The sequence below is a fragment of the Anolis carolinensis genome, chromosome 4, assembly GCF_035594765.1.
Source record: "Anolis carolinensis isolate JA03-04 chromosome 4, rAnoCar3.1.pri, whole genome shotgun sequence".
Lineage (NCBI taxonomy): Eukaryota > Metazoa > Chordata > Lepidosauria > Squamata > Dactyloidae > Anolis > Anolis carolinensis.
In genome coordinates, this window is record NC_085844.1 from 252965810 (window position 1) to 252991515 (window position 25706).

General features: G+C 44.2%; 1 protein-coding gene across 2 annotated transcripts; it reads left to right on the forward strand.

Annotated features, from left to right (window-relative positions):
- The first annotated feature begins 302 nt into the window (after positions 1 to 302).
- LOC103280502 (WAP four-disulfide core domain protein 2) lies at positions 303 to 25498 on the forward strand. Of its 2 annotated transcripts, none has more exons than XM_062979209.1 (6): positions 303 to 441; positions 14034 to 14177; positions 16940 to 17134; positions 19590 to 19733; positions 22733 to 22888; positions 25334 to 25498. In XM_062979209.1, the coding sequence occupies exons 1-6, from the start codon at positions 357 to 359 to the stop codon at positions 25336 to 25338; spliced, it is 729 nt and encodes a 242-aa protein (XP_062835279.1). In that variant the 5' UTR covers positions 303 to 356; the 3' UTR covers positions 25339 to 25498. The 2 variants fall into 2 exon arrangements, with proteins under 2 accessions (XP_062835279.1, XP_062835278.1); XM_062979208.1 differs by lacking the exon at positions 303 to 441 and adding an exon at positions 10935 to 11051.
- The last annotated feature ends 208 nt before the right edge of the window (positions 25499 to 25706 follow it).

Sequence of the window (25706 nt, forward strand, 5' to 3'; positions counted from 1 at the left end):
TAATCTTTTTTTATTAATCCCCCCCAGCAAACAAAAAGAAAACCCTCATTCCCTGAAAATTCCTACTGGTTACCTCTCCTCTAGAGTAGAAAGTAGAAACAACTTTAACTAAACCAAAAGCAGAAAGGAGATTGAAGCATGCCAGGAAAAAAGAGGGTTTTTTTAAGGAAGCCCAGGGACTATAAGGAATTCCAGGAGGTCATTGCTCTTCCTTACTTGGAAGTGTGAAGCCTCTTTAAAATGCCTTGGAAATTGCATGTGGTGTGCAGGCCCAGGAGAGAAACCGCAGGCACCTGCCTGCCTGCAGTGCCTCTCCTCTAGACTATGAAACAGTTTTAAGGACTTGCCTCCTTTAAATGCTTTGGAAAGTGGATTTGGCATGCAGGCCTGGGAGAGAAAGCGTGGATGCCTGCCTGCAACACCTCTGTTCTAGGGTAGAAGGTAAGAACTTGCCTCCTTAAAGCATGTGCCTGTCTGCAGCTGAGCACCTCTCCTCTAGAGTAGAAAAAACAGCTTTAAGAACAAGAAGCCTTTTTAAAGTTTGGGCACCTGCTTGCAACGCCTCTCTTCTAGAGTAGAAACCACTTTAAGAACTTGCCTCCTTTACATGCCTTGAAAAGTACATGTGGCATGCAGGTTTGGGAGATAAAGTGTGAGCGCCTGCCTGCACCACCCCTCCTCTAGAGTAGAAACAGCTTAAATGCTAAAATGATGGGAAGGGGAGCTTCGGACCCCCCCCCCCCAAATAATGGACTGATAGAAAACTGATCTTTCCGCACCTCAGAGTAAAAAGATATCTACAGTCCCCAATTCGGAAGGGTCCCAAAAATGAACTAGGGCCTCCACCGAGAGCCTGGATACTAGGCTTGCTCAAATAATTCGTTTTCCCCGTTAACCGTTATTAATTCGTTATTTTCGTTTGTTTTGAAGCAATTTTGAAGCATTGGTTGTCCACACGTCTGGATATCGCGGTTTCGAATCGCGAGAGGCCGTTTTTCGTTATGTCGTCGTTTTTTTCGTTAGGAAAAAAAAGCTTTTGCAAATCACCCAAACTCCCACCATTCAGGCCCTTTCCTTTTGCCCCTCAGCAAAAGGGGCGTCACGGGCTCAGCCAATGGGAGGGGGCGAGGGGGAAGGAGGCCGAGGAGGAGGAGGAGGAAGACGGAGGGGGGAAATGGCCGCCACCGCCGCCGCCTCGCCTCAGCTCAGGCCTGATACTCAGAGGTTTTGACGTCTGTGCGAAGCTAGGCAAGTGGGGTTTATATATCTGTGGAAGGTCCAGGGTGGGAGAAAGAACTCTTGTCTGTGGGAGGCAAGTGTGAATGTTGCAATTGGTCACCTTGATTAGCATTGAATAGCCTTGCAGCTTCAAAGCCTGGCTGCTTCCTACCTGGGGGAATCCTTTGTTGGGAGGTATTAGCTGGCCCTGATTGTTTCCTGTCTGGAATTCCCATTTTCTGGGTGTTGTTCTTTTACTGTCCTGATTTTAGCTTTTCTGTAGCTAAAAATGCATATAAAATTGATTCTATAGGGAGGATAAATGATTGGATTTCAACTCCTACAGCTTGGCTTTCTCTGCCAATAATGGTACCCATCTTGGATATTGTAAGGGATTTTTTATTATTATTATTATTATTATTATTATTATTATTATTAGACCTTGCTCCCAGGAAGGTGCCTTCGCTGTGGCTCCCAACTTATCTATCTATCTACCTTTCCACATATTCTCCACATTGTGTGTATGTGTATGTATATTATATATACATGAGCCCCGATGGCGAAGTGTGTTAAAGCACTGAGCTGCTGAACTTGCAGACCGAAAGGTCCCAGGTTCAAATCCCGGGAGCAGAGTGAGTGCCCGCTGTTAGCTCCAGCTTCTGCCAACCTAGCAGCTTGAAAACATGCCAATGTGAGTAGATCAATAGGTACCGCTCTGGCGGGAAGGTAATGGCACTCCATGTAGTCATGCCGGCCACATGACCTTGGAGGTGTCTATGGACAACACTGGCTCTTGGGCTTAGAAATGGAGATGAGCACCAACCCCCAGAGTCAGACATGACTGAACTTGACGTCAAGGGATACCTTTACCTTTACCTATACACACACACACACACACACACACACACACACACACACACATTATGCAGGGACTATATACACAGTATATATCACACACACACCAATTTAACAAAGTTTCAGCCACAAAAACAAAGTTTCTGAAGTAGAACAATGACTTTCACAGTAAAGACAACCCAATTTAACAGGAAATAAGACTTTCAAACCAGGAACAGATTTCTGCAATTATTAAAAAATGGTTTATTATAAAAGCTATGAAAATTCGCCAAAAATAAGAGGATAAGGGAAACGTTCCACATTTTGGTGAGCTATCAGTGTTAAATGTGTTCTACCACTGTACCAAGTTGGAAGAAGATCACTCAAAAAATGAGGGTGGGAGAGTCCTGTAAAGTCCTCTCCCTCTGTGCTGTTTTTGGGAATTGCGCATGCGCGTCCGCCATTAACGAATTAATTTAGAAAATAACGAATTTTCGTTAATTTCGAATTTTTTGGGGGGCCAAATTCGGAAATACCATCAGAAACGAAAAGCTGCCCCCCTCTAGTTTTGAAACGAGTTTAGAATCAAATTTTTCGTGGATCGATCAAGCCTACTGGATACTAAACGGATCAAGGTTTACCTGGATTGCACAACTCTACTAAGAAGTCAAATGTTAGGGCGCTTAGATTCAGTGGATGATGTAGAGACCTGGAATTAAAAAACAAGCACACTAAAGGGCTTAGAGAAATAATTCCCTCTGCAATATGCAATGGTATGCTTATTATTTCTTGGGAAGTGAAACAGTGGCATGATTGGACATTTTGGAGCATAGACTGACTTCCAGGGGGGCTAAGGACTTACTGTAAAAAGAAAAGGGAATGAATAGTGGGATGCAGGCATCAAGGAGCCCGTTTTTGCATTGTTTACTCTGCCATACTCAAGAGCAGACTTATTTCTGTAAAGCCTCAGAGTGGCATCATTAGAGTGCATACAGTGAATACATTGTTAGAGACAAGGATCCCAGATTATCTCCTTTGGATTATGTGAGTCAACAATACCAAAAAAAATCTGGGATAAGAAGATAATCTGGGATAAGATCCTGGAATATAGGGCAGTGTAGATCCAGCCTAAAGCAGAGAGGGAGCAGAATATGTTGACACTATTGACCCACGGCTGTGCTTCAGTGCTCATTGTTGTTGCATTTCCAATGTGAAAGAGTTTAAAGCTCAGGGGATTCCTGAAACTAATAGTCTCTTTAAATAATTAAACTCTCAATGACATCCTATTCCAGTAAAGATTCCATTCAGAGGCATAGGAGCACATAATGGAAGGGCAGAACTTCCTGGAAATGGGTGCTTCACAACTGATGTCTTCAGATTGCACCACATGGATTAAAGGAATGGTTTCAGGTTTCTCAAAGTCATAATCACCATCTGATAAAAAGATACACGTGGAATCTCATTCCCTCTCAGTTCTTTTGCAAGGATCTTGGAGAAAACAGTTCTGTTGTTTGTCATTTTGAAGAGCAGAGCATCATCATGCCTGCATAAAGGTCAACACAGGACATACAATCATTGCATATATACGAGGGTTGAATGAAAATTAATGCCTCCACCTTCGTAACTCCTCAACAGATGGCAGTCCTGGTCTGCAGCAGGTCCTGGCTTGTTCAGTAGACTCTCCTCTACAGTTCCATTAGGAGGAAAGCCTTAGCATTGAACGGTTGTGTTGTTAAAGTGCGAAGTATGGAACCCTTCACTTAAGCAACCCTGACTTAAGCAACGTTCAGTCATTGAGTTCTTGACAGCAGAAGGTGTCATCCCCAAGGAGATTCATCAGAGAATGCAAGCTATTTATGGTGATTGTGTGGATTTGAGTAGTGTCGTTGGGCGAGTAAGTTTAAAGATGTTGAGGTGGGAACATCTAACTTGTGTGACAAACAAAGAGTTGGACGTCCTGTGACAGCAACCACCGAGTTTCACAAGCAAAAGGTTGACAGATTGATTCAGGACGATTGCCGTATCACTCAGAGAGAAATGTCTAGCATAATCGGTATTTCACGAGAACGTGTGGGTCACATTATCACTTTGCTTGGCTATCGGAAGATCTGTGCATGATGGGTCCTGTGAGACACCGGTTGCGGAAACAGGGTGTCGACTTCTTCCATGACGGTTTCAGAAAACTTGTTCATCGTTGGCAGAAATGTATCCAATTGTCTGGTGATTATGTGGAAAAGTGAGTAGTGGTCATTAAAGAACACATTCTAAGGATTATTTCTGCATTTGATTTATTAAAATACTCCCATCCAAACCCAAGTAACGAAGGTGGAGGCATTACTTCTCATTCAACCCTCGTACTATAGGGAGCTGTACAAGGTTGATAGAAGACCATTTGGCTAGGACAATCAAAGGGAAATCTGGGACTGGAGGAAGCAATAAAAATCTATTTTTGCTAAGTTTTAGATGAGACTGGGGATTGATCCTTTATCACCTTAGAACAAAGGGTCAAGGGTGTGATTGATGAACCTACGAACAGCTGGCATAAAAGGCCTTTCAGGAGGATAATTCTGTAGAGTTTGCTCAGTTCTGACAAAATGTCATGAGTTGGCTGATCTTGCTGATTAGGAGAATGTGACTTGGCAAAAACCCGTACTGTTTTTGCACCCATTTTTGGCTCCCCCACCCCACTTTACTGGAAAGTTCCCAAAATCGGAAGGGGTGGTTCTGTTTTCATTCCGGAACGATTTGGTCAATTGGTGCCAATGGGGATTTTTTGCGGTTTGTTTCTCCATCATTGTTATGCCACATGAAGGTCACATTTACAACTGCAAGCCCACCCAGTTTCAGAATGTTTCACCAACCACTGTCACGCCCAAGGCTACGGAGCACCAAGAACCAAACACGGAGGCCAATAACTATCTAATATCTTTATTAAGGAAATATATAAAAGTAATAAAAACAAGTAGAAAATATAGTCCAGAAACAGACCTATCAAATGAGGTCAAATATAGTCCAGAAATGTTTTGTCCAATAAATGATATTAGAGTTCAGAGTTAAATCCAAACCGAAACACACACTATTGCCAAGCAATAGTGTGGGGAAACGTCCAGGGTCTTTCAGGGTCCAAGGTAAAAGTCCACAACAAGGTGCGAGGGCAAAACTTGATTCTTGAAGCAAGATCCGTGGCTAGAAGCAAAGCGAGGCAATTCTTGAAATACTTGAATGAGCAAGGCAAGGAAACTGGATTTGCAGACTTGCAAAGTCCACACAAGGCTGGAACGCGATTTCACTCCTGAAGCTGCTCAGTTGACTCCGCACTGGACCAACCGTGCCAGGCACCTATATCTGGGTCTCATTTTCCCGCCAAACAGGTGTCCAGCGATCTCTTTCTCTAGAGAACGGGAAACGAAACCCAGCTTTCTCCAGATGTGAGACTCCCTGGATTTTCCCAGGGGAAACATGGCTAATCAGTGTCTTGTTTGGCTGCAATTCTTAAAGTCCTGCGAACCCGCTCTTTGACTCCCCTGTCTGCAGCAAAGGACTGTCTCCTAGCAAAGGGAGGTGAGAGCTGTTCAAGGTCTGTCTTAATTGGCTCTGGGGCGAGAACATCAACATCAGGCATCTGGAAAGATTCCGGCTGTTGTTGATCCGGAGAAAACCCCATGTTTTCATCCTCATCTGCCACAGTGACACTAGGAGCGGGACTACAAGGCCCATGAGGCATCACAACCACTGAGTTTTGGGAAATTTTAAAAAGTTTTTGTCATAATTTTTTTTAAAAGAACCACAAGAGTGGGTTTGGGGAATTGAAGTCCCAAGTGCATGCCACAAGAGGGGAGTGGAATGGACACAGTCAACCAGGCCTCTGATTGGCTGAGAAAGAAATGTGAGAAACACACACAGAGAAACCTCAACTCTCATCTTTTCCTAGGAGGGAGCACAAGGCTCTTTCAATGCTTGCACTGCGCAAAGTGTTCCTGGGAAAACAAGTTCCCATTTGCCTCAAGCGGGCACTGAGAGGAGTCTTTGGAAAGGGGTGGAACAAACTGCTGGGAGGAAAAGCAGAGGAGGATTCACAGCTTTCCTGATTTGCAAGGGTGCCCACACATCGCCTCTGCCTGAGGTAGAGTGCTGCTCAGCTCCATTCGCCTCCATTAACTGAAAAAATATGGCTGCTGTGATCCGTATCGTCTAAGGCAGGGGACCCCACACTTTTTAAACAGGGGGCCAGTTCGCTGTCTCTCAGACTGTTGGAGGGCCGGACTATGTTAATTATCATTATTATTATTATTATTATTATTATTATTATTATTACTCCCAGCAGTAAAGAACTGGAGGGATCACAAACCTGCAAAAGTATTGGAAAATGAGCACGCAAAGATACTGTGGGACTTCCGAATCCAGACTGACAAAGTTCTGGAACACAACACACCAGACATCACAGTTGTGGAAAAGAAAAAGGTTTGGATCATTGATGTCGCCATCCCAGGTGACGGTCGCATTGACGGAAAACAACAGGAAAAACTCAGCCGCTGTCAGGACCTCAAGATTGAACTTCAAAGACTCTGGCAGAAACCAGTGCAGGTGGTCCCGGTGGTGATGGGCACACTGGGTGCCGTGTCAAAAGATCTCAGCCGGCATTTGGAAACAATAGACATTGACAAAATTACGATCTGCCAACTGCAAAAGGCCACCCTACTGGGATCTGCGCGCATCATCCGAAAATACATCACACAGTCCTAGACACTTGGGAAGTGTTCAACTTGTGATTTTGTGATATGAAATCCAGCATATCTATCTTGTTTTCTGTGTCATACTATGTTGTTGTGTCAATGATGGTGATGATGATGATGATGATGATGATGATGATGATGATGATGATGATGGTTGGAAGAGACCCCTTGGGCCATTTAGTCCAACCCCCTTCTGCCTTTGTGCACCAAAAGCACAAGCAAAGTACCCTGTAATAATTACTTATTAATTAAATAACAATTAAAATATCTTTATAAACATAAGCTAAGCTTTAGAAGACGTGCACTGGGCGAGGGAGGAGGCGGGAAAAGCTCATGCAACACGAGGAAGGAGGTGGAAAAGGCTCATATGTGCACCTTTCCCTCTTCCCTCATGCTGTGCACACCTTCCTTGGTAGCAGCGGTGGTGGGAAAGGTGCATGTGGGGCGAGGCAGGAGGGAAAGGCTCCTTCTCCTTTGCACTGCATGTGCCTTCCTCAGTGGAGGAGGAGGGAGCCACCACCATGGGGGCTGGATAAATGGTTCGGGGACCTCTGGTTTAAGGCTTTGGCTGCACATCGCCAGGCTCATTTTCATGGATTTGGCAGCCGAATCCCCCGAATCTGGAACACCAAAAAGATATTGTGCCCACCCCTACTGCTGATCCTGCTGCTTGTTAACAAATAAAGTACTATTTGAAAGATAATTCTTTAAAAACGAATGGTTAGATAGGTGGAATTTCCTCTTTCTTTTCCCATGTGTCCCAAATGGCAACATCCTAATACTAGAACGTTTTCCATAGGCTTCTTATGGATCTAGGCAGTTAGGATTTTGGTTCTGGATAGTTTATCAGTCCTGGTTCTGCTCCTTTTTCCAGTGCTCTGGTTCTAGGTGTGTCCCTCCCTGTGATGTCTCATGGGCCTTGTAGTCCCGTTCCTAGTAATATTGTGGCAGACAAAGAGGAAAACATGGGATTTACACCGTTTCAGCCAGAAACGGAGCCCTTGCACCTGCAGGATGTTTGCCCTCAAGAAGTTAGCCAAACAAGCCTTGGGCAGAATTCTCCCCCGTTTTCTCGAAAGGACAATTATAATAAAGATAGAGGCGCTAGGGAGGCGAATCGCCGAAGCGCCAGAATCGCAACCAAACAGTTAGCTGATTAGGTCTGCTTCCCTTGGGAAATTCTAAGGAGTTATGCATCTGGACAGAGATGAGTTTCGCTTCTAGTTCTCCAGGGAAAGTGTTCTTCTGGCGGGAAAACAAGATCCTATATAGGTTTTTGCCCGCAAGGGGAACCTTGCGGAGTCAATTCGTCAGCTTGAGGAGTGAGATCGTGTGTAGACTTCGTACTCCAGTTCCCTGTTTCCCGGATCAAGTTTCCAGCCTTGCCTTGTCCCACGGACTTCTATGGACTCAGTTCTTGTTTCATGTTTGCCTTGTTTCAAGTTTGATCTTGCCAAGTTTCAAGTCTTGCCTTGCCTTGCGTTTTAAACCACGGACCTTGCTTCCTAGATTCAAGCCTTGTTTTCCAGTTTCCTTCGGATTTACCTAAGCCTCGAAAGACTATGGACAGTTCCCCACACTATTGCTTGCCAAATAGTGTGCGTTTCGGTCAAGTGGATTATAACTTTGGACTCTAATATCACATATTGGACATTGTTTTCCTGGACTATATTTGACCTTTCCTGAAAGGTCTACTTCTGAACTATATTCTACACTTGTTTTTATTGACTTTATATATTTCCTTAATAAAGATATTAGATAGATTCTGGTCTCTGCGCATGGTTATTGGTGTTCTGCAGCCTGGGTCCTGACACTCCCTTGCGTTGGGCCGAGGACACTTCTGAGAAAGGCTGGGTGGACCTTCTCTTCCCGGAGATGTCCTTCCTCTAGTGCAGTGGTTCTCATCCTGGGGTCCCCAGATGTTTTTGGCCTTCAACTTCCAGAAATCCTAACAGCTGGTAAACCGGCTGGGATTTCTGGGAGTTGTAAGCCAAAGCACCCTGAGAACCCCTGGTTGAGCACCACTGCCCTAGTGAATCATAGATTTAGAATCACAGACTCATACTTCTTTGGTCTTCACAGGTCAACTTGATAAATGAATGTTGCAAATATAGTACCAACATTTTAGATTTATATCCACTTTTATGAAAATAAATACCAACCACTACATTTTTGATGCCGAATTAATTAGGCCAACCCAAAACTCCATCCCCACCAATCTGGGCCATGCTGCTTTTGGAGTACTTCTTCCTCCCTCCTCTTCCCCTTCCCCGAGTCCTGTTTGGAGAGAGGGATATAAATAAAGATGATGATGATGATGATGATGATGATGATGATGATGATGATTCCTCCAACAATGGGGCTTCTGTCGGGTGGGGGGGCAAGGCAGATCCTAGAACCCCCTTGAGCTCTCTGCATCTTGTTTGGGGGCCTGGCAGGTCAAGCAATCCTGTTTCCTGTTACCTCTCACTGTTCCAATGCTTTTATCCAATGTAGCCCCATCCTCAGGTGTTTCCTCACCTGTTCAGCAATTATGCAGAACATTTGATCATGGCCCATCAGATATGCCAGATCTGGTCTTGGCTCATTGACAGTTGAATGGCTACACTCTTACAAGCAACCAAAACAAGCAACAATTTCACAATCTCAACCTCATTCATTTGGGGGATACATGATCAAGACAATGTTCCTTCCACTTTTTCCTGGTCATCTCTCACGCCAGAAAGAGTTCCCTTGGAGTTTGGCTATTTTGCATTACTTCTGTTTCTCCTTCCCTTATTGTACTGTTCAACCCCTTTCCCATCCCTTTCCTCATCCAGCCCCATGCTTCATTCTACTTTATTCTATTTGCATGGATGGGCACTGAAGTCTGACATGGAAGTTCTTCAACCAGGAAAAGGACAGAGGGTGCAATGCCATGTTGATAACCACAGAGACAGAAGACCTTCTGGCCCAGGCTGGAATCACCATGATCAACAGGGTCTCTTCTTTCCAAATGTTTCCCATCAGTTTGTGAAGCAATAGTATGGAATGCATTGCATGTCTGTAGACCAGGGTAGGGCATGTGTCAATGGTTTCTGCTGTTTTCAACTGGGTCAACGAAACTTGGCAGCTTGGCATTTTCCAGGGATGTAAATAGGCCTGCTTTCCATTGTCCCAGTTCTGTTGTGATCATGTTGAAAACCTCTGGGTGAAAGATCCCTTCTCTCTGGTCAGGATTGGATTGGCTTAATCTTAGAATGGTAGAATCATAGAATCATAGAGTTGTAAGAGACCACATGGGCCATCCAGTCCAACCCCTGACATGCAGGAAAAGCAAAATCAAAGTCATTCTCCTCTCCTCTATTGATCCTCTCCCTCCAGAGATAACATCTTCTCCTCTGCCCAACCCAGGAGCATTTGCATGTCCTCTATCAGGGAGCGTGACTTGATCCTATTTGTGTGTATCTGGTGATATTGATCTGATATTAGATGCCATGGTGCAGCTTCCTCCCTATCACCTGTCTCCCAAATTCCTACCAGAAAATGGTGAGAAAACCATAGAATGGAGTGAAGCGCCTCCCCTGAAGATCTCCTCACCTGGGAAGACTCATTGGAGAACCTACAGTCCTTCAGATAGCCTGGATCTGAGCAATAAGTGGGTCTATAAAAAGCACAGAGATTGGTTACATTTGCCTCAGAGAAGAGCTCCAGCTCCTATCCCGGGGGCCTTTTTGCATCCCATTCATCTCTTTAGCCAGCAAAGGAGAAAATCTTGAAGGGCTGATAGGTGTGTGGACTAGAACATACTCCATTGATTCTCACTATGGATTACCTTGGAGATAACATAAAGCTTTGTTCACACTTCACCTTCTTGATGGGTCTTGATGATGACATGGCTTCTGGGTTTCACTCACACACACATTTCCTATAAATTCTAGCCATTGCAAAAATCTTTTCCAAGCAGCACTTGTTGCAAAGTGATCACACTCTAGGAATCTGCAGGGAAACTTGTGCAAGGCAATTGCAGTGAGATTCCTGGACCTCAACTGACACCAGGTTGTGCCAAGAGGAATCTTCTCCCATTGGCAAATCCATCTTGGGCAACCGTGGCCCAATTGCCAGCCAGACCCTCCCTCTCCTTCAGGTTTATAAGATCCCTGTCTGGGCCAAGGGAGAGGCACACTTTCCAAAAGGGCACCATGCAGTCCAAACTTGTCCTCCTGGGCCTCCTCCTCTTCTGGGCTGCTTGTTCTTCTGCTTCCGATGCCCATGGCAAGAAAAAGCGTGAGTATGGGAGCTCAAACAAGTCCAGAGAGGGAAGGAGCCCTTCTGGATGACCAGCTGGGTTTGGCTGCAGAAATGGACGTAGCCATGGGCTCCTGGCAGGAGGTTTGCTCCACTGTTTCTCCACTTGAAGTTTTGCATATATATATTTTAAAAAGAGGAGAACTATGATAGTGGGTAAAAGGTGTGAGAAAAGGGATAGGGAGTGTAGGGAAAAGAAGAGAAAAAGAGAAAAATAAGAAGGAAAAGAAAAGGGGAAAATAATAAATAATAAATAAATACATGAATAATAAAAAGGATGAGATTTTATTTATTTATTTATTTATTTATTTATTTATTTACGGTATTTATATTCCGCCCTTCTTTCTCACCCCGAAGGGGACTCAGGGCGGATTACAATGAACACATATATGGCAAACATTCAATGCCAACAGACAACAACATACATTAGACAGACTCAGAGGCATTTTTAACATTTTTCCAGCTTCATGATTCCGGCCACAGGGGGAGCTGTTGCTTCACCGTCCAGTAGTGGCTGTACTTCCTCATTCCTTTCCTTGTGTTTTGCTGGCAGTTTTATGGTGTTGTAAATTAGCCTCCCGCATAAAGCGTCCCTAAATTTCCCTAATTGACAGGCGCAATTGTCTTTCGGGGCTGCATAGGTCAACAGCAAGCCGGGGCTATTAATGGTCAGAGGCTTAACCCGACCCGGGCTTCGAACTCATGACCTCTCGGTCAGTAGTGATTTATAGCAGCTGGTTACTAGCCAGCTGCGCCACAGCCCGGCCCCTAGCCAGCTGCGCCACAGCCCTAGCCACAGCCCTAGCCAGCCCGGTCTTTAACTTCCAATCTTCATTCTCATGGATTTATATCTGTTGTAATCACTTATTTCCTTTGTTGATATGAGCTTCTCCTGTATCTTTCTTTTCTTTTTTGGCCTGCATTTCTTATTTTCACATCTATTATCTATTATAATTCTTCTATCTTTCTCTTTATGTATACAGTAGAGTCTCGCTTATCCAACTTAAATGGGCAGGCAGAACGTTGGATAAGCAAATATGTTGGATAATAAGGAGAGATTAAGGAAAAGCCTATTAAACATCAAATTAGGTTATGATTTTACAAATTAAGCACCACAACATCATGTTATATAACAAATTTGACAGAAAAAGTAGTTCAATACGCAGTAATGCTATGTAGAAATTACTGTATTTACGAATTTAGCACCAAAATATCACGATGTATTGAAAACATTGACTACAAAAATGCGTTGGATAATCCAGAAGGTTGGATAAGCGAGTGTTGGATAAGTGAGACTCTACTGTATATTCCATCTGTTTTTTTTCCATATTCCTTGGTATCTTGATGTTAAGTACATGAGTCTCTCCATGTTCCTTATTTCTAGAACCTTGGCCAGCCACTGTTTAATCGGTGGTATTTCTTTTGATCTCAATTTCTTCACGTATGCTATTCTTGCCGCTGTAGTTAGTTTACTAATATTTCTTTGTTTTTGACAAGTTTTTTGTCTGTTATTCCTAATGAGTAGGTTTCTGCTTTCATTTCTATTTTTATCCTTAAGATCTTCTTGACTTCTTTATGTATTCCTTTCTGATGTTCTCTTGCTCTCTTACACTGCCACCACATGTGATGAAATGTTCCTTCCTGAGATTCACATTTCCAACATTTTGTATGTACATTTTTATAACATTTCCCTAATTTGTGGGAGGTGGTATACCATCAGTAAAACATTTTAAACCAATTTTTGTTTAGTCAATTAGTTTTGTCAATTTCAATTTTCTGTTCCATATATCTTCCCAATTGTCTAGTGGAGCTTTTTCAATGCTCCAAGTGACCTAGGACACCCACTCTGTCCTTTTCCCCATTCTGTTCAACATTTTCATGAAACTGCTGGGAGAGGTCATCTGAAGTTTTGAAGTGTGGTGTCATGTATATGCAGATGACACCCAGCTCCACTACTCCTTTCCAGCTAAAGCCAAGGAAGCTCTCCCGGTCCTAAACCAGTGCCTGTCATCTGTAATGAACTGGATGAGGGCAAACATATTGAAGCTCAATCTAGACAAGACAGAGGTGCTCCTGTCTTGGCTGCTGCGGCTCCCTCTTCCTCAGCCGAGAAAGGTGAAGGAGAATGAGGGAAAGCTGGTTCTTGATTCAGGTCGAGCTGCTTTGGGAGTGAGGAGAAGGAGGAAGAGTATCCGGATTGGGATCTGTGGGGTTTTGGTTTTTTTTTTTTTTGCAAAGCTTTGAAGAACTTTGTGCAAAAGAATGAGAGTGAAAGGGAAGCCAAGGGAAACTTCTGTAGCTTCCTTCCTCTCTTTTTCTGCTCCTCCTCCTCCCTTCCTTTCTTCCTTCCTTCCCTCCTTCCTTCCCTCCTTCCTTCCTTGCCTCCTCGATGGCAGTGGGGCTGAGATCCTTGGAGGCAGTGCACCGCAAGACCCGAAGCCTTCAGGAGCAAACCCGGGCAGAAAGGCTGCAGAGGGAACTGGACAAGGAGAGGGTCCTCTGAGAGCAGATAGTCGGCCCCGGGTTGGTTAGAGCAGCAGCAACAAACAGGGCACCCTTTCCTCCCTCTTTTCCTTCCACCCATTCCTCACTCCACTTTTGCGCACAGGGAAGCACACTCTTGAAAAACGTGCCCCTTCTCTTCCTCCTCCTTTTTGATGTTATATCCAGGAGTGAAAACGCTCTAGGCTTGCTTTCTATGAGACTCTTAAGCCTGATACAGGAGATTGGTTGAAAATGCTTATATTCAAAGGTATTCCGAAGGTATTTTGAGGATGGGCTCCAACACTTCAAATTGGAAGGTTAATTCAGAAGCGCCAAACCACCTCGGAACCCCATTCGAATGTATTATGATTAACGAATTTATTACGATTAATGAGAATTCCGATTTATTCGCCCATGCCTAATTATTACCTTCCGGTTGGTTCTGACCCTCTGACACATCTCCATTTGCTCTTCCAGAGAAGCCAGGCGTGTGCCCTAAAACAGCTCCACCAGGACACACCAATCCTTGCAAAGCTTGGTGTAAAGAGGATGCCGAATGCCCTGGCAAGCAGAAGTGCTGCAAGATTTCATGTGGGAATGCCTGCTTGATGCCAATGCATGGTAAGGGAACCATAAACCTGGTTGCGCTTCACAAGGGATTGGAACTTGAGGCCCATTCTGCCCCAAATCTCCCCTCCCAAAAAAGGCTGGGTGGCTTTTCCTTTTTTGTGCTGCTGCCCCATTGCACTCTCATCTTCTTGGACAGGCTTTATAAGACTCTAGATTGGCAACTTAGTGCCCATTCTAGCTGTGTTCCATGACTTATTTCTTGTTTTTTTTCAAAGTCACTCTCTTCCCTTTCTGGAAGTACCCAAACATCCTGTACCAAATTCTGCTGCTTTGCAAGAAATTAGTTGGCTATTGACTAATGTAGAGCAACATGTCCTGTATTCTGGATTCAATAATATTACAATTTTGAGGAAAATGTTAGTCTGTATCAGAGACCTCCAGTGAGTTTTGCAAAAGTTGTCTGCAAACAATGTGCAAACACAGAAGCAATGAAAATGCCACAGACCCAAATCCCCAGAGAAACTAAAGTAAAAGGCCACAGTGCTATAGATTTCAGTGATTATGATGATGATGATGATGATCACTGTTAAATCTCCTTTATCAGAATACTCCAAAACTAGAAACATTTCCCTTCTAGCTAGTAGTGTTGTGCATTTGTATGGAATTGCTGTTCATTTTGTGTTCGTTTTGTCTCATTTTCATATTTGTCCCCGTTTTCGAAAATGGGGTGCCTATATGAATAGAAATTTTGTCTCACTTACGAAAAAACAAAAAAAAATGTGCCATTGGTAGCAATGGGAGGACTTCCGATAGGAGGGAGGAAGAAGCGTTTTAAATTAAGAATAAAGAAGAAATCCCCCCCCACACACACACACACTCCCCATCCACTTGAAAAATCCCTTCAAAGGATTTTTTTAAAAAATAAGGCAAGAAGCCAGGCAAAATCCCAAACCCAAAACCCAAAATCCCAGTCCCCACCAGTGCCCTCACTAGGCAGGCAAGCAGCTAGGCATTAAGGCAAAAGGCTAAAGGCAAGGCAAGCCAAGCGGAGACACAGCAACATCAACCCAGCCAGCCCCAGCACTCAGCAGCAGCAATGGCTGCTTTAGGGGCAGTCTTCCTTTATATACCCTCTTTGCCCAGCCTGTTGCACCTCAGCGTTGGTTCACCTTGCTCTTAACACACACTCCACCACAGCAGACTTGGTTTTAACAGTTTATTGGTAAAAGATAGCAAAGTCTTAATAAAAAGCAGTAAAGAAAGCAGCAATCCAATTGTAAAGTCAATCTGCAGAATATAGTTCAAAGTCTCTGTAGAATATAGCAACTCAGTCCTGAAAAACAGGGCAGTGTGAACTCCAAAATACAATCCGAAACTCAGGAACTAAGCATGAACCAAAACAAGAAACCTTTTCCATGAGCAGAGACAAGGCAGGAGTTAAGCTTCCAAAATCAACGTTGCTTCGTCTGAAAATCTTTCCCTGTTTCTCTCTATTTAATCATGCTTACAGGCTAAGAAAGCATTTCTCTGTCCTTGAGTTCCCACACGTTTCAGCTATTCTCAGAGAATGCCTGGGACGATGAACCCTTAACCTTAACCTTGTATCTCGATCTAAGGAAAACTCCTCTGGTTCTCTGCCAGAGCCACCTGGACTTTGTTGATGTTCAAAATCCTGTGAAAGGTCACACTTATCACTAACTTCAGCTTCCCTGTTAGACTGCAGCCTTTCTAACAATTCAGAGCCTTCAACATTTCCTTGGTCAGCCTGCATTTCTGACAATGCAGAGCTTTCAACATTTCCTTGATCAACCTGCTGAAACCCAAATCCCCCTTCATCATCAGACTGAACCACAACACAGCCCAATTCAGTTATTCTTTGGCTTACAATTGGCCAAGGATCACTTCCTCCCCACCTCCTTCTCTGACGCATGAGGAAGTGATTGTAGGAATGGAGGCCATGTGGCCAGAAAATGAAATCAAGCACAATGGCTGTGCGGCTTTCATTTTTGTGTCGCCTCTTGTTTCATACAACAATGTCGTCATTTGTTTCATGTAGATGAACAGTCGACATGAAACAAATGCACAAAGGAAATGAAGGAAACCTATATAGCACACATCCTTACTAGCTAGACACACACCCAACTCCGGTTGAATTTTCCTCTAGGAACCCTGATGGGGGAAATAGAAGAAGAAGGGCTACCAAAGGGGGTTTGCCCAGGGGCCCACATTAGGTCCTTGTAAAAAGCAGACATCTCCGATGCTTCCGTGCTGATCTGGAACTCGGCCCAAGTGTTTCCAAGGAACTAGGGACCAAGGGGCTTGGGAAGGATGACTTCAGCTCTCCTCCTTTGAGGCAAGGGGTATCTGCAGATGCCTGTTTTCAGCACCAGCAGAGTGTGACAGGCATAATTTCCCAGCATCCCCTTCTCCAGCAACTCGGGAGCATTTCCATAAAAATTAGGAAAAAATGTGCCATGTCTCCTTTAACTCCTTTGGTGTTTCAAGAGCTTGGGTGACCATGGTTAAAACAGGAAGGTATATAGCAGTTTTGAGCACCCAATTACAACCCCCTGTGATACTGGAATAGGATTGTTGTTTCATCACGCCTTCAAGAAAAGGGCAGGCAGATAAGAAGGGGAAAGAAGAAGAGCACCAGGGAAGCATTCCCTCCCCACGTCCCCACCAGGGAGCGATGATGAGGCATGAGGTGGTGGAGTTTGAGAAATGGCAGGATATCACCCTGCAAACATCAAGCCGGGCAAGGAAAACAGCTGATAAGGCTGATTTTAATAAAATGGTCTTGTCTCTCTTAGGGGTTCTGGAGAGCTTGGCGGCCTATCCTACGGGAGCAAAGCCAACAACGAAGACTCCTACAACGGTGGCAGTGCCGACAGATGTGCCTCCTGTACGAAGCGTGGCTGCCAACCTGGAGATGGTGGCAGTGCCATCAGATGTGCCTCCTGCACCAAGCAAGGCTGCCAACCTGGAGAAGGCGGGCAAGATTAAAGGTGAGTATTATCATCAAGGTAGTCATTGTCTGTCAGGGCCAGGTGGGCACCAAGGAGCCCAAAAGATGCAGGCAGCAGCTGTAGCACAGGTTGGTATTAGCACCTTGAGTACCAGATTTCAGTGGGTAGCTCAGGAAGCTCACAGAAGCTGTAAAAATCAGGTATTAACGACTTAGACGAAGGGTTAGAAGGCACGATCATCAAGTTTGCAGACGACACCAAACTGGGAGGGATAGCCAACACCCCAGAAGACAGAAGCAGAATTCAAAACGATCTTGACAGACTAGAGAGATGGGCCGAAACTAACAAAATGAAGTTCAACAGGGACAAATGCAAGATACTTCATTTCGGCAGAAAAAATGGAAATCAAAGATACAGAATGGGGGACGCCTGGCTTGACAGCAGTACGTGTGAAAAAGATCTTGGAGTCCTTGTGGACAACAAGTTAAACATGAGCCAACAATGTGATGCAGCAGCTAAAAAAGCCAACGGGATTCTGGCCTGCATCAATAGGGGAATAGCGTCTAGATCCAGGGAAGTCATGGTCCCCCTCTATTCTGCCTTGGTCAGACCACACCTGGAATACTGTGTCCAATTTTGGGCACCACAGTTGAAGGGAGATGTTGACAAGCTGGAAAGCGTCCAGAGGAAGAGGGCGACTAAAATGATCAAGGGTCTGGAGAACAAGCCCTATGAGGAGAGGCTTAAAGAACTGGGCATGTTTAGCCTGCAGAAGAGAAGGCTGAGAGGAGACATGATAGCCATGTACAAATACGTGAAGGGAAGTCACAGGGAGGAGGGAGCAAGCTTGTTTTCTGCTGCCCTGGAGACTAGGACGCAAGGGAACAATGGCTCCTTCTTTGGAGGCTTTTAAGCAGAGGCTGGATGGCCATCTGTCGGGGGTGCTTTGATTGCGATTTCCTGCTTCTTGGCAGGGGGTTGGACTGGATGGCCCATGAGGTCTCTTCCAACTCTAGGATTCTATGATTCTATGATTCTATGATTCTATGATTCTAAGCCAAAATAACATGGGTACAAATGTTACAGGAAAGGGCCATTCTGCCCAGAGAGGGATGGTTCAGCAGGTGAATCAGGATAAGAGCAACAACATGGGATGACACATTGGTCAATGTGCCCAGAGTAGTCATCTGTACCGGAGTGTTCTCCTCACTTTGGAAGCCCCAGTGACAACCAGAAGTGGTTCTTTCTGGCCTTGGGGTACTTCTTCTGGGGCTGGAGCTAGCACCTCCTTGACCAACCCATTGGAGGTTAATCAGGCCCCTTCTGGTGGCTTCTTTGGCTTATTATTTATTTACCGTATAAATTCCGCCTTCTCACCCCAAAGGGAACTCAGGGCAGATCACAGAACACATATACGGCAGGCAAACATTCAATGCTGATTATAACAGTGACAAGACAGACAACCGATATAGGTATATGTAGACTTTCTCATCCTTCGGCATCTTTGGAGGCTGTGCTAGATTCCAGCCACCGGGGGTGCTGTCACTCCATTTCCCTGTCAAAGAGTTTTTTTGTTTGTAAACTTCTTCCTTTTTCTGATCGAAACACTGAGACTAAATAAATACCTTCCCGCTTTAATGTGGTTCCTTTTTATCTACTCACATTTGTTTTCGAACTGCTTGGTAGGCAGAAGCTGGGCTAAAGGTCAGGAGCTCATCCTGACCTGGGCTTCGAACTCTCAACCTTCCAGTTGGCAAGATTTATTGCAGCTTGGTGATTAACCTGCTGTGCTAATGCCCGTCCCTAATCAATCAAGGGAGGCCATCTCCCCTGCTGTGAGCGGAACTTTATGTTTGGGATGTAAGTACAGAGTTGAGTCGGCGTTGGATACTCAAGCTTAAGTGGATGAGGAGGAAAAGGAAGGGGCCTGAGGCTGTTAGGAATGGTGGGAGTTGAAGTCCAAAACCCCTGAAGGGCTGAAGTTTGCCCATTCCTGAGATATACCATTGTCCACTCCAGACAATTGACATGCAACGAACATGATGTCATGTAGGTGGCATTGCAGAACGAATGCTCAGACTAAATTTTGGGGCAATAATAAGGCCACGGTGCAAGTAATCAATTCAATGACCTGCATTATAACTGTTACGTTTTAATCTGCACATTGTACATTTTTAGTGTTATCCACTTTGAGTCTAAAAATGGAATATAAATGCTACTACTATTACTACTAATAGTGATCTAGGGCTAATCTGCTTTGAGTGCTGAAGGTGATTCTGTCCTTCTTGATCCTGTGTAGAATTACCTATTGTATCCAAATGTGCTTAATATAAAAAACCCAGGTACTACACAACATTGTTTTTTGTTGGGGGGGGGGGTCTGATATCTCTCCACTTGTCCTAATGGGAGGCAGCTGTGAAATTCCTCCTCTAGAGCTCTGATAAGGACCTTCCGCTTGACTCTGATTCTGACACCTCTCCGTTTGCTCTTTCAGTGAAGCCAGGCCTGTGCCCTAAAAGCGTTCCACTGGGACACCCCAATCCGTGCAGAGTTCGATGTGAAGTGGATAATGAATGCCCTGGCAGGGAGAAGTGCTGCAGACTTCCATGTGGGAAAACCTGTGTGTTGCCAGTGCGTGGTAAGGGAACCTTGAGCCTGGTTGCGCTTGGCATGGGCCTGGAGCTTTTTCCTAAAGTCACTGTCTTTCCTTTCTGGAGGCACCAACATGTGATGCAATGTCATTTTACTGCTTTGCAAGAAAAGCCTCTGCTATTGACTAATGTAGAGTGACCCTTCACTGGGGTAAACATTGTAATTACTAGCCGGGCTGTGGCGCAGCTGGCTAGTAACCAGCTGCAATAAATCACTACTGACCGAGAGGTCATGAGTTCGAAGCCCGGGTCGGGTTAAGCCCCCGACCATTAAATAGCCCAGCTTGCTGTTGACCTATGCAGCCCCGAAAGACAGTTGCATCTGTCAAGTAGGGAAATTTAGGTACACTTTATGCAGGATCATAGAATCATAGAATAGTAGAGTTGGAAGAGACCTCATGGGCCATCCAGTCCAACCCCCTGCCAAGAAGCAGGAAATCGCATTCAAAGCACCCCTGACAGATAGCCATCCAGCCTCTGTTTAAATGCTTCCAAAGAAGGATCCTCCACCACAGCCCGGGGGAGAGAGTTCCACTGCCAAACAGCCCTCACAGTGAGGAAGTTCTTCCTGATGTTCAGGTGGAATCTCCTTTCCTGTAGTTTGAAGCCCTTGTTCCCTTGCGTCCTAGTCTGCAGGGCAGCAGAAAACAAGCTTGCTCCCTAATCCCTATGACTTCCCCTCACATATTTGTAAATGGCTATCATCCTCTTAGCCTTCTCTTCTGCAGGCTAAACATGCCCAGTTCTTTAAGCCTCTCCTCATAGGGCTTGTTCTCCAGACCTTTGATCATTTTAGTTGCCCTCCTCTGGGAGGCTAATTTAACTAATTTACAACATCATAAAACTGCCAGCAAAACACAAGGAAAGGAATGAGGAAGTACAGCCACTCGTAGACGGTGAAGCAACAGCTCCCCCTGTGGCCGGAATTGTGAAGCTGGAAAAAAATGTTAAAATGTTACTATCTGATGTCCCTGTCCCCTGAGGTTTTTATTTTGATTCCTCTCTCACCCCGAGTTTTTAACTTAGTGTTCATGCGGCTCGCCCCTGTTAGATTGCTTCTTGATTTTGTGTTATACTGTATATTTTATCAATTTGTTGGTTAATTGTATTATGATTTGTTGTTTTTATGTTGTTTTATATTGTATTGTCCTGGGCAGGGCCCCATGTAAGCCGCCCCGAGTCACTTTGGGGAGATGGTGGCGGGGTATAAATAAAATATTATTATTATTATTATTATTATTATTATTATTATTATTATTATTATTATTATTATTATTAAATGCCTCTGTGTCTGTCTATATATGTTGTTTGTCTGTTGGCATTGAATGTTTGCCATATATGTGTTCATTGTAATCCGCCCTGAGTCCCCTTTGGGGTGAGACGGGCAGAATATAAATACTGTAAATAAATAAATAATTTTGAGAACAACATTAGTCTATATCAGAGAGAGTTGGAGTGTGGTTTTACAAAAGGTCTTTGCCAGGGGTACCTAAACTACGGCCCAGGGGCCACATACGGCCCCTAGAAACAATTTGTCCAGCCCCCATAGCAATGATTCCCTCCTCCTTCTCAGCGGAAGGTGCATGCAGCCCGGAGGAGAAGGAGGGAAGGAGAGTGCCTTTCCCTCCTTCCTCGCCCCTTGCGCACCTTTCCCGCCGTGGCCCGGGAAGGGGCACATGGGGTGAGTGAGGAAAGAAAAACGTGTGCCTTTCCCACCTCCTCCCTCACCTTCCAATGCCTTCCAATGCTTGTGCTTTTAATCACAGTATTTTTATTAATTATTAAGGGGTGCTTTGCTTGTGTTTTTGGTGCCCAAAGGCTGAAGGTGTTGGACTAAATGGCCCAAGAGGTATCTTCCAACCCTATTTATTTATTTATTTATTTATTTATTTATTTATTTATTTATTTATTATATTGAGGCTAGGTGGCCATCTGTCAGGGGTGCTTTGATTATGTTTTGGTGCACAAAAGCAGAAGGATGTTGGACTCAATGGCCCAAGGGGTCTCTTCCAACCCTCGTTATTATTTTTATTATGATGATGATTACTATTATTAACATTGAGGATGTATTTGTTCCCGTTTTGTTTATTTACTTCAAAATAAGATATGTGCAGTGTTCATAGGCATTTGTTCATAGTTTTTTTGTTTTTTTTTTAAACCTATAGTATAGCCCTCTCACGGTCTGAGGGACAGTGAACTGGCCCCCTTTTTTTCAAAAAGTTTGGGGACCTCTGGTCTTTGCAAAAATGTGTAAACACTGCAGCAACAGTGAAAATGTCACAGACCAAAATCCAGAGATGAACTAATGTAAAAGGTAGATTAAGATGATGGCAATGATCCTCACCATCGTTATAACAGGCAAAGTCTCCTTTATCTGAATACACTAAATTTGTTATTCTCCAAAACCTGAAAATTCCCTGCCAACGATCCCTTTCTGCTTTTGGGGAAAAGGAGCAAGTCATACTTCCAGCATCCCAGGCACTTCTCTGTGACTCTTCCACTCGGACCAATTGTTTCCAAGGCAGAGCAGAGACCAAGGGGTTTGGAAAGGATGTCTTCAACTTGCCTCCTTTATAAGCGCAGGTGTCTGTTTTTAGCACTAGCAGATTATGACAAGCATCATTTCCCAGCATGGCCCACTCCAGCTCCTCAGCATTTCCATCTAAAAATTAGGGGGAAAAATCCTGGCAGTCAGAGCTGTTTGACCATGCAATCTGCTGCTGCCTGGGAGTCTGGTTGAATCTTCCTCTCTGGATGATGGAATGCCATCTGTCGGGAGGGATTAGAGGATGTGTTTCTGCCTGGAAGAAGGAGGTTGGATTGGATGGACTTCAAGGATCCCTTCCAATTCTAGTGGGATATAAACTACCTGAGAGTCTCCTTCTCTGGAAGTCTTTAAGCAGAGGCTGGATCTCTGCCTGTTAGGGTGGACTGGATGGCCTCTAGGATTCTGTAATTCTCTAACCCTTTGCCATATCTCCTTTAGGTCCTCCAGTGAAACCCGGTGTGTGCCCAACAAAAGCTCCTCCAGGAGTCAAGAACCCCTGTAGCTTTCCCTGTAAAGCAGACAGTGAATGCCCCGGCAACCAGAAGTGCTGCAAAATTCACTGTGGGAACACCTGCATGGCCCCACGCCACCATGGTAAGTCCTCTGATCCTCAACCAGGCCAAGAGATTGTATTTGGTTTGGGGACTGGGGCATAGGACCCTCCACAATGTCCCCTATTCCCACAAAAATTAGGTGGCATTTCCTTTCCTGAGCTGATGCCCAGTTTCCCTCTTACCTTCTTGACCAGGCTTTTTGGGTCTCTAGATACATCACCTTGTGCACATTCTGATCAGTTGCTGCCCTGAATTCCCTAAATTGTTTCTCTTTTATTTAATTTTTAAAGTAAGTCCTTAGCCCTCCCAAAAGTCACTCTAGGTGCCAAAATGTGCAACAATTATGCCACTCTGCTGCTTTGCAAGAAATAAGCCTGCAGTTGACTATTACACATGAGCGACTCTTTCCAGTTCTTGGGGAAATGCTGCCATTTATGGCAAGATTTTGCATATCTGTATCAGAGAGCTGCCTACAAACAATGCAAAACTGCAGCAGTGAAAATACACAGAACAAAATGCCCAGAGAAACGGGAGCAAAATATCTTATTGCTGCAAAATAAGTCATTATGACTGCTGGAGCCACACTGGCGTAATGGGTTAAATCCTTCTGCCAGCTTGACGGCTGACCTGAAGGTTGGGTTGCTGACCTGAAGATTGCAGGTTTGAATCCATGAGATGGGGTGAGCTCCCTTCTCTCAGCTCTAGCTTGCGGGGGTTTGAGAGAAGTCTCCCAGCAGGATGGTAACACATCCAGGTGTCCCCTGGGCAACCTCTCTGTAGATGGCCAGTTCTCTCACCCCAGAAGCGACTTGCAGTAGGTTTTCAAGTGGGGTGAGCTCCTGCCTGTCAGCTCTAGCTTGTAGGGACATGAGAGAAGCCTCCCAGCAGGATGGCAACTCATCCGGGCAATGTTCCCTGGGCAACGTCTCTGTAGACAGTCAATTCTCTCACACCAGAAGCAGCTTGCAGTATGTTCTCAAATTGCTTCTGACACAATAAAAAACTGCTTGAAATGCCATGGACTAGGACTGGACTGAGGGGACATTCAGGATCCTTAATATGGACCCGAATGGGCCTGAGGTGGAAAGCAGTGCCCTTTCTGTGTCCCACTTGAGCATTGGCAGTCTCTCACTATCTTTTTTTTTTAACCTTTTATTTATGATTATTGTGATACAATAAAATGAAGAGAGCCGCATGTAAAAACATATAGAAGAAAAGAACAAAAAATATATAAAAAGGGAAAGAAAAAAAAGAAATAAACAACAAACAAAAGCAAAGCGCCCCACACCAACTGAACCCACTACCCCGCGACCCTCTCTCCACAATATGTAGTCTTCCAGTTCCCCTGCTCTGCAGTTACTTCTTACTTTCCCCCTTTCTTTCCCGAACAATAATCTTGGAACCTGAGAGTGACTACTCTTAGACAATGTGTTCCTCTATATTTCCAAGTTTCTTTTTTCCTTGAAGTATTTACTTAATTTCTCCCAGTCTGTTTTTGTGTCCGTTTTTTTTTTTTTGAAATTATCTGGGTTAATATGTCCATATTTCTTATGTCCTTCAATTTCAGCATCCATTGTTCTAGTGAGGGTATTTCCATTGTTTTCCAAAGTTTTGCCATCATAATTCTGGCGGCGCTTATCATGAAGAAAAACAGTTTTTCATTATTTGCATCCACAAAAAAATCTGTTAACCCAAGTAGGAAGTACAGTAGAATCTCACTTATCCAAGCCTCACTTATCCAAGCCTCTGGATAATCCAAGCCATTTTTGTCATCAATGTTTTCAATATATTGTGATATTTTGGTGCTAAATTCATAAATACAGTAATTACAACATAACATTACTGCGTATTGAACTACCTTTTCTGTCAAATTTGTTGTATAACATGATGTTTTGGTGTTTAATTTGTAAAATCATAACCTAATTTGATGTTTAATAGGCTTTTCCTTAATCCCTCCTTATTATCCAAGATATTCGCTTATCCAAGCTTCTGTCGGCCCGTTTAGCTTGGATAAGTGAGACTCTACTGTACTCTGGTTTTACTGCAATTTTTGTTTGTAGTACAGTCTCCATTTCTTTCTGTATTGTTCTCCAGAACCTTTTTATCATCTTGCACCCCCACCACATATGAAAAAAATCTCCCTTCTCTTTTTTACATTTCCAACATTCTTCCCCATTCTTACCCTTATTAATTTTTGCCAATTTTATAGGTGTGATGTACCACCTGAAATAAATTTTATACCAATTTTCCTTTAACGATGTTGAGTATGTATATTTTAATCTTTTTTGCCAGCATCTTTCCCATTCCTCGAACTCTCACTATCTTTTTATGGAGTGAGGAAGGTGCTGGATGCCTCTGGATTCAGGCCTCCTGAAGATGCTGATGATTTCAATGTTCCCACACTTTGGGAAAGACAGAAAAAGCAAACATGATGTCTCACTCCCCCCTTCCTCTTCCTGCCTCTGACTCTCTCTTCTTTCCACAGTCTGAACTTGAAGGAGGCCTGGACAAGTGGACAGTAGTCCCCCCAAGATTTCTGCACATCTCTCCTTCTGCTCCCAGAAAGTTCGAATCCCACTCTACATCATCCCCACTTATTCCATTGATGTTCTCAATTCTGCTTTGACAATAAATGCATAAATGTACTACACTACAAGTTGTTGTGGTTGTTTTTTTTTACAAGGGAAAGTGCCTTCTTTCCCTGAGGGTCTCCAAGGCTACCTTCATCTCCTGGCAGACGATCCAAATGAAGTCTCAAAAAGTCACCCACGTCTTTGGGAAAGAAATCCCTCATTGCCAAATTATTATTATTATTATTTGAAACACAACAAGATGAGTCCACAGCAGACACTCTGCTG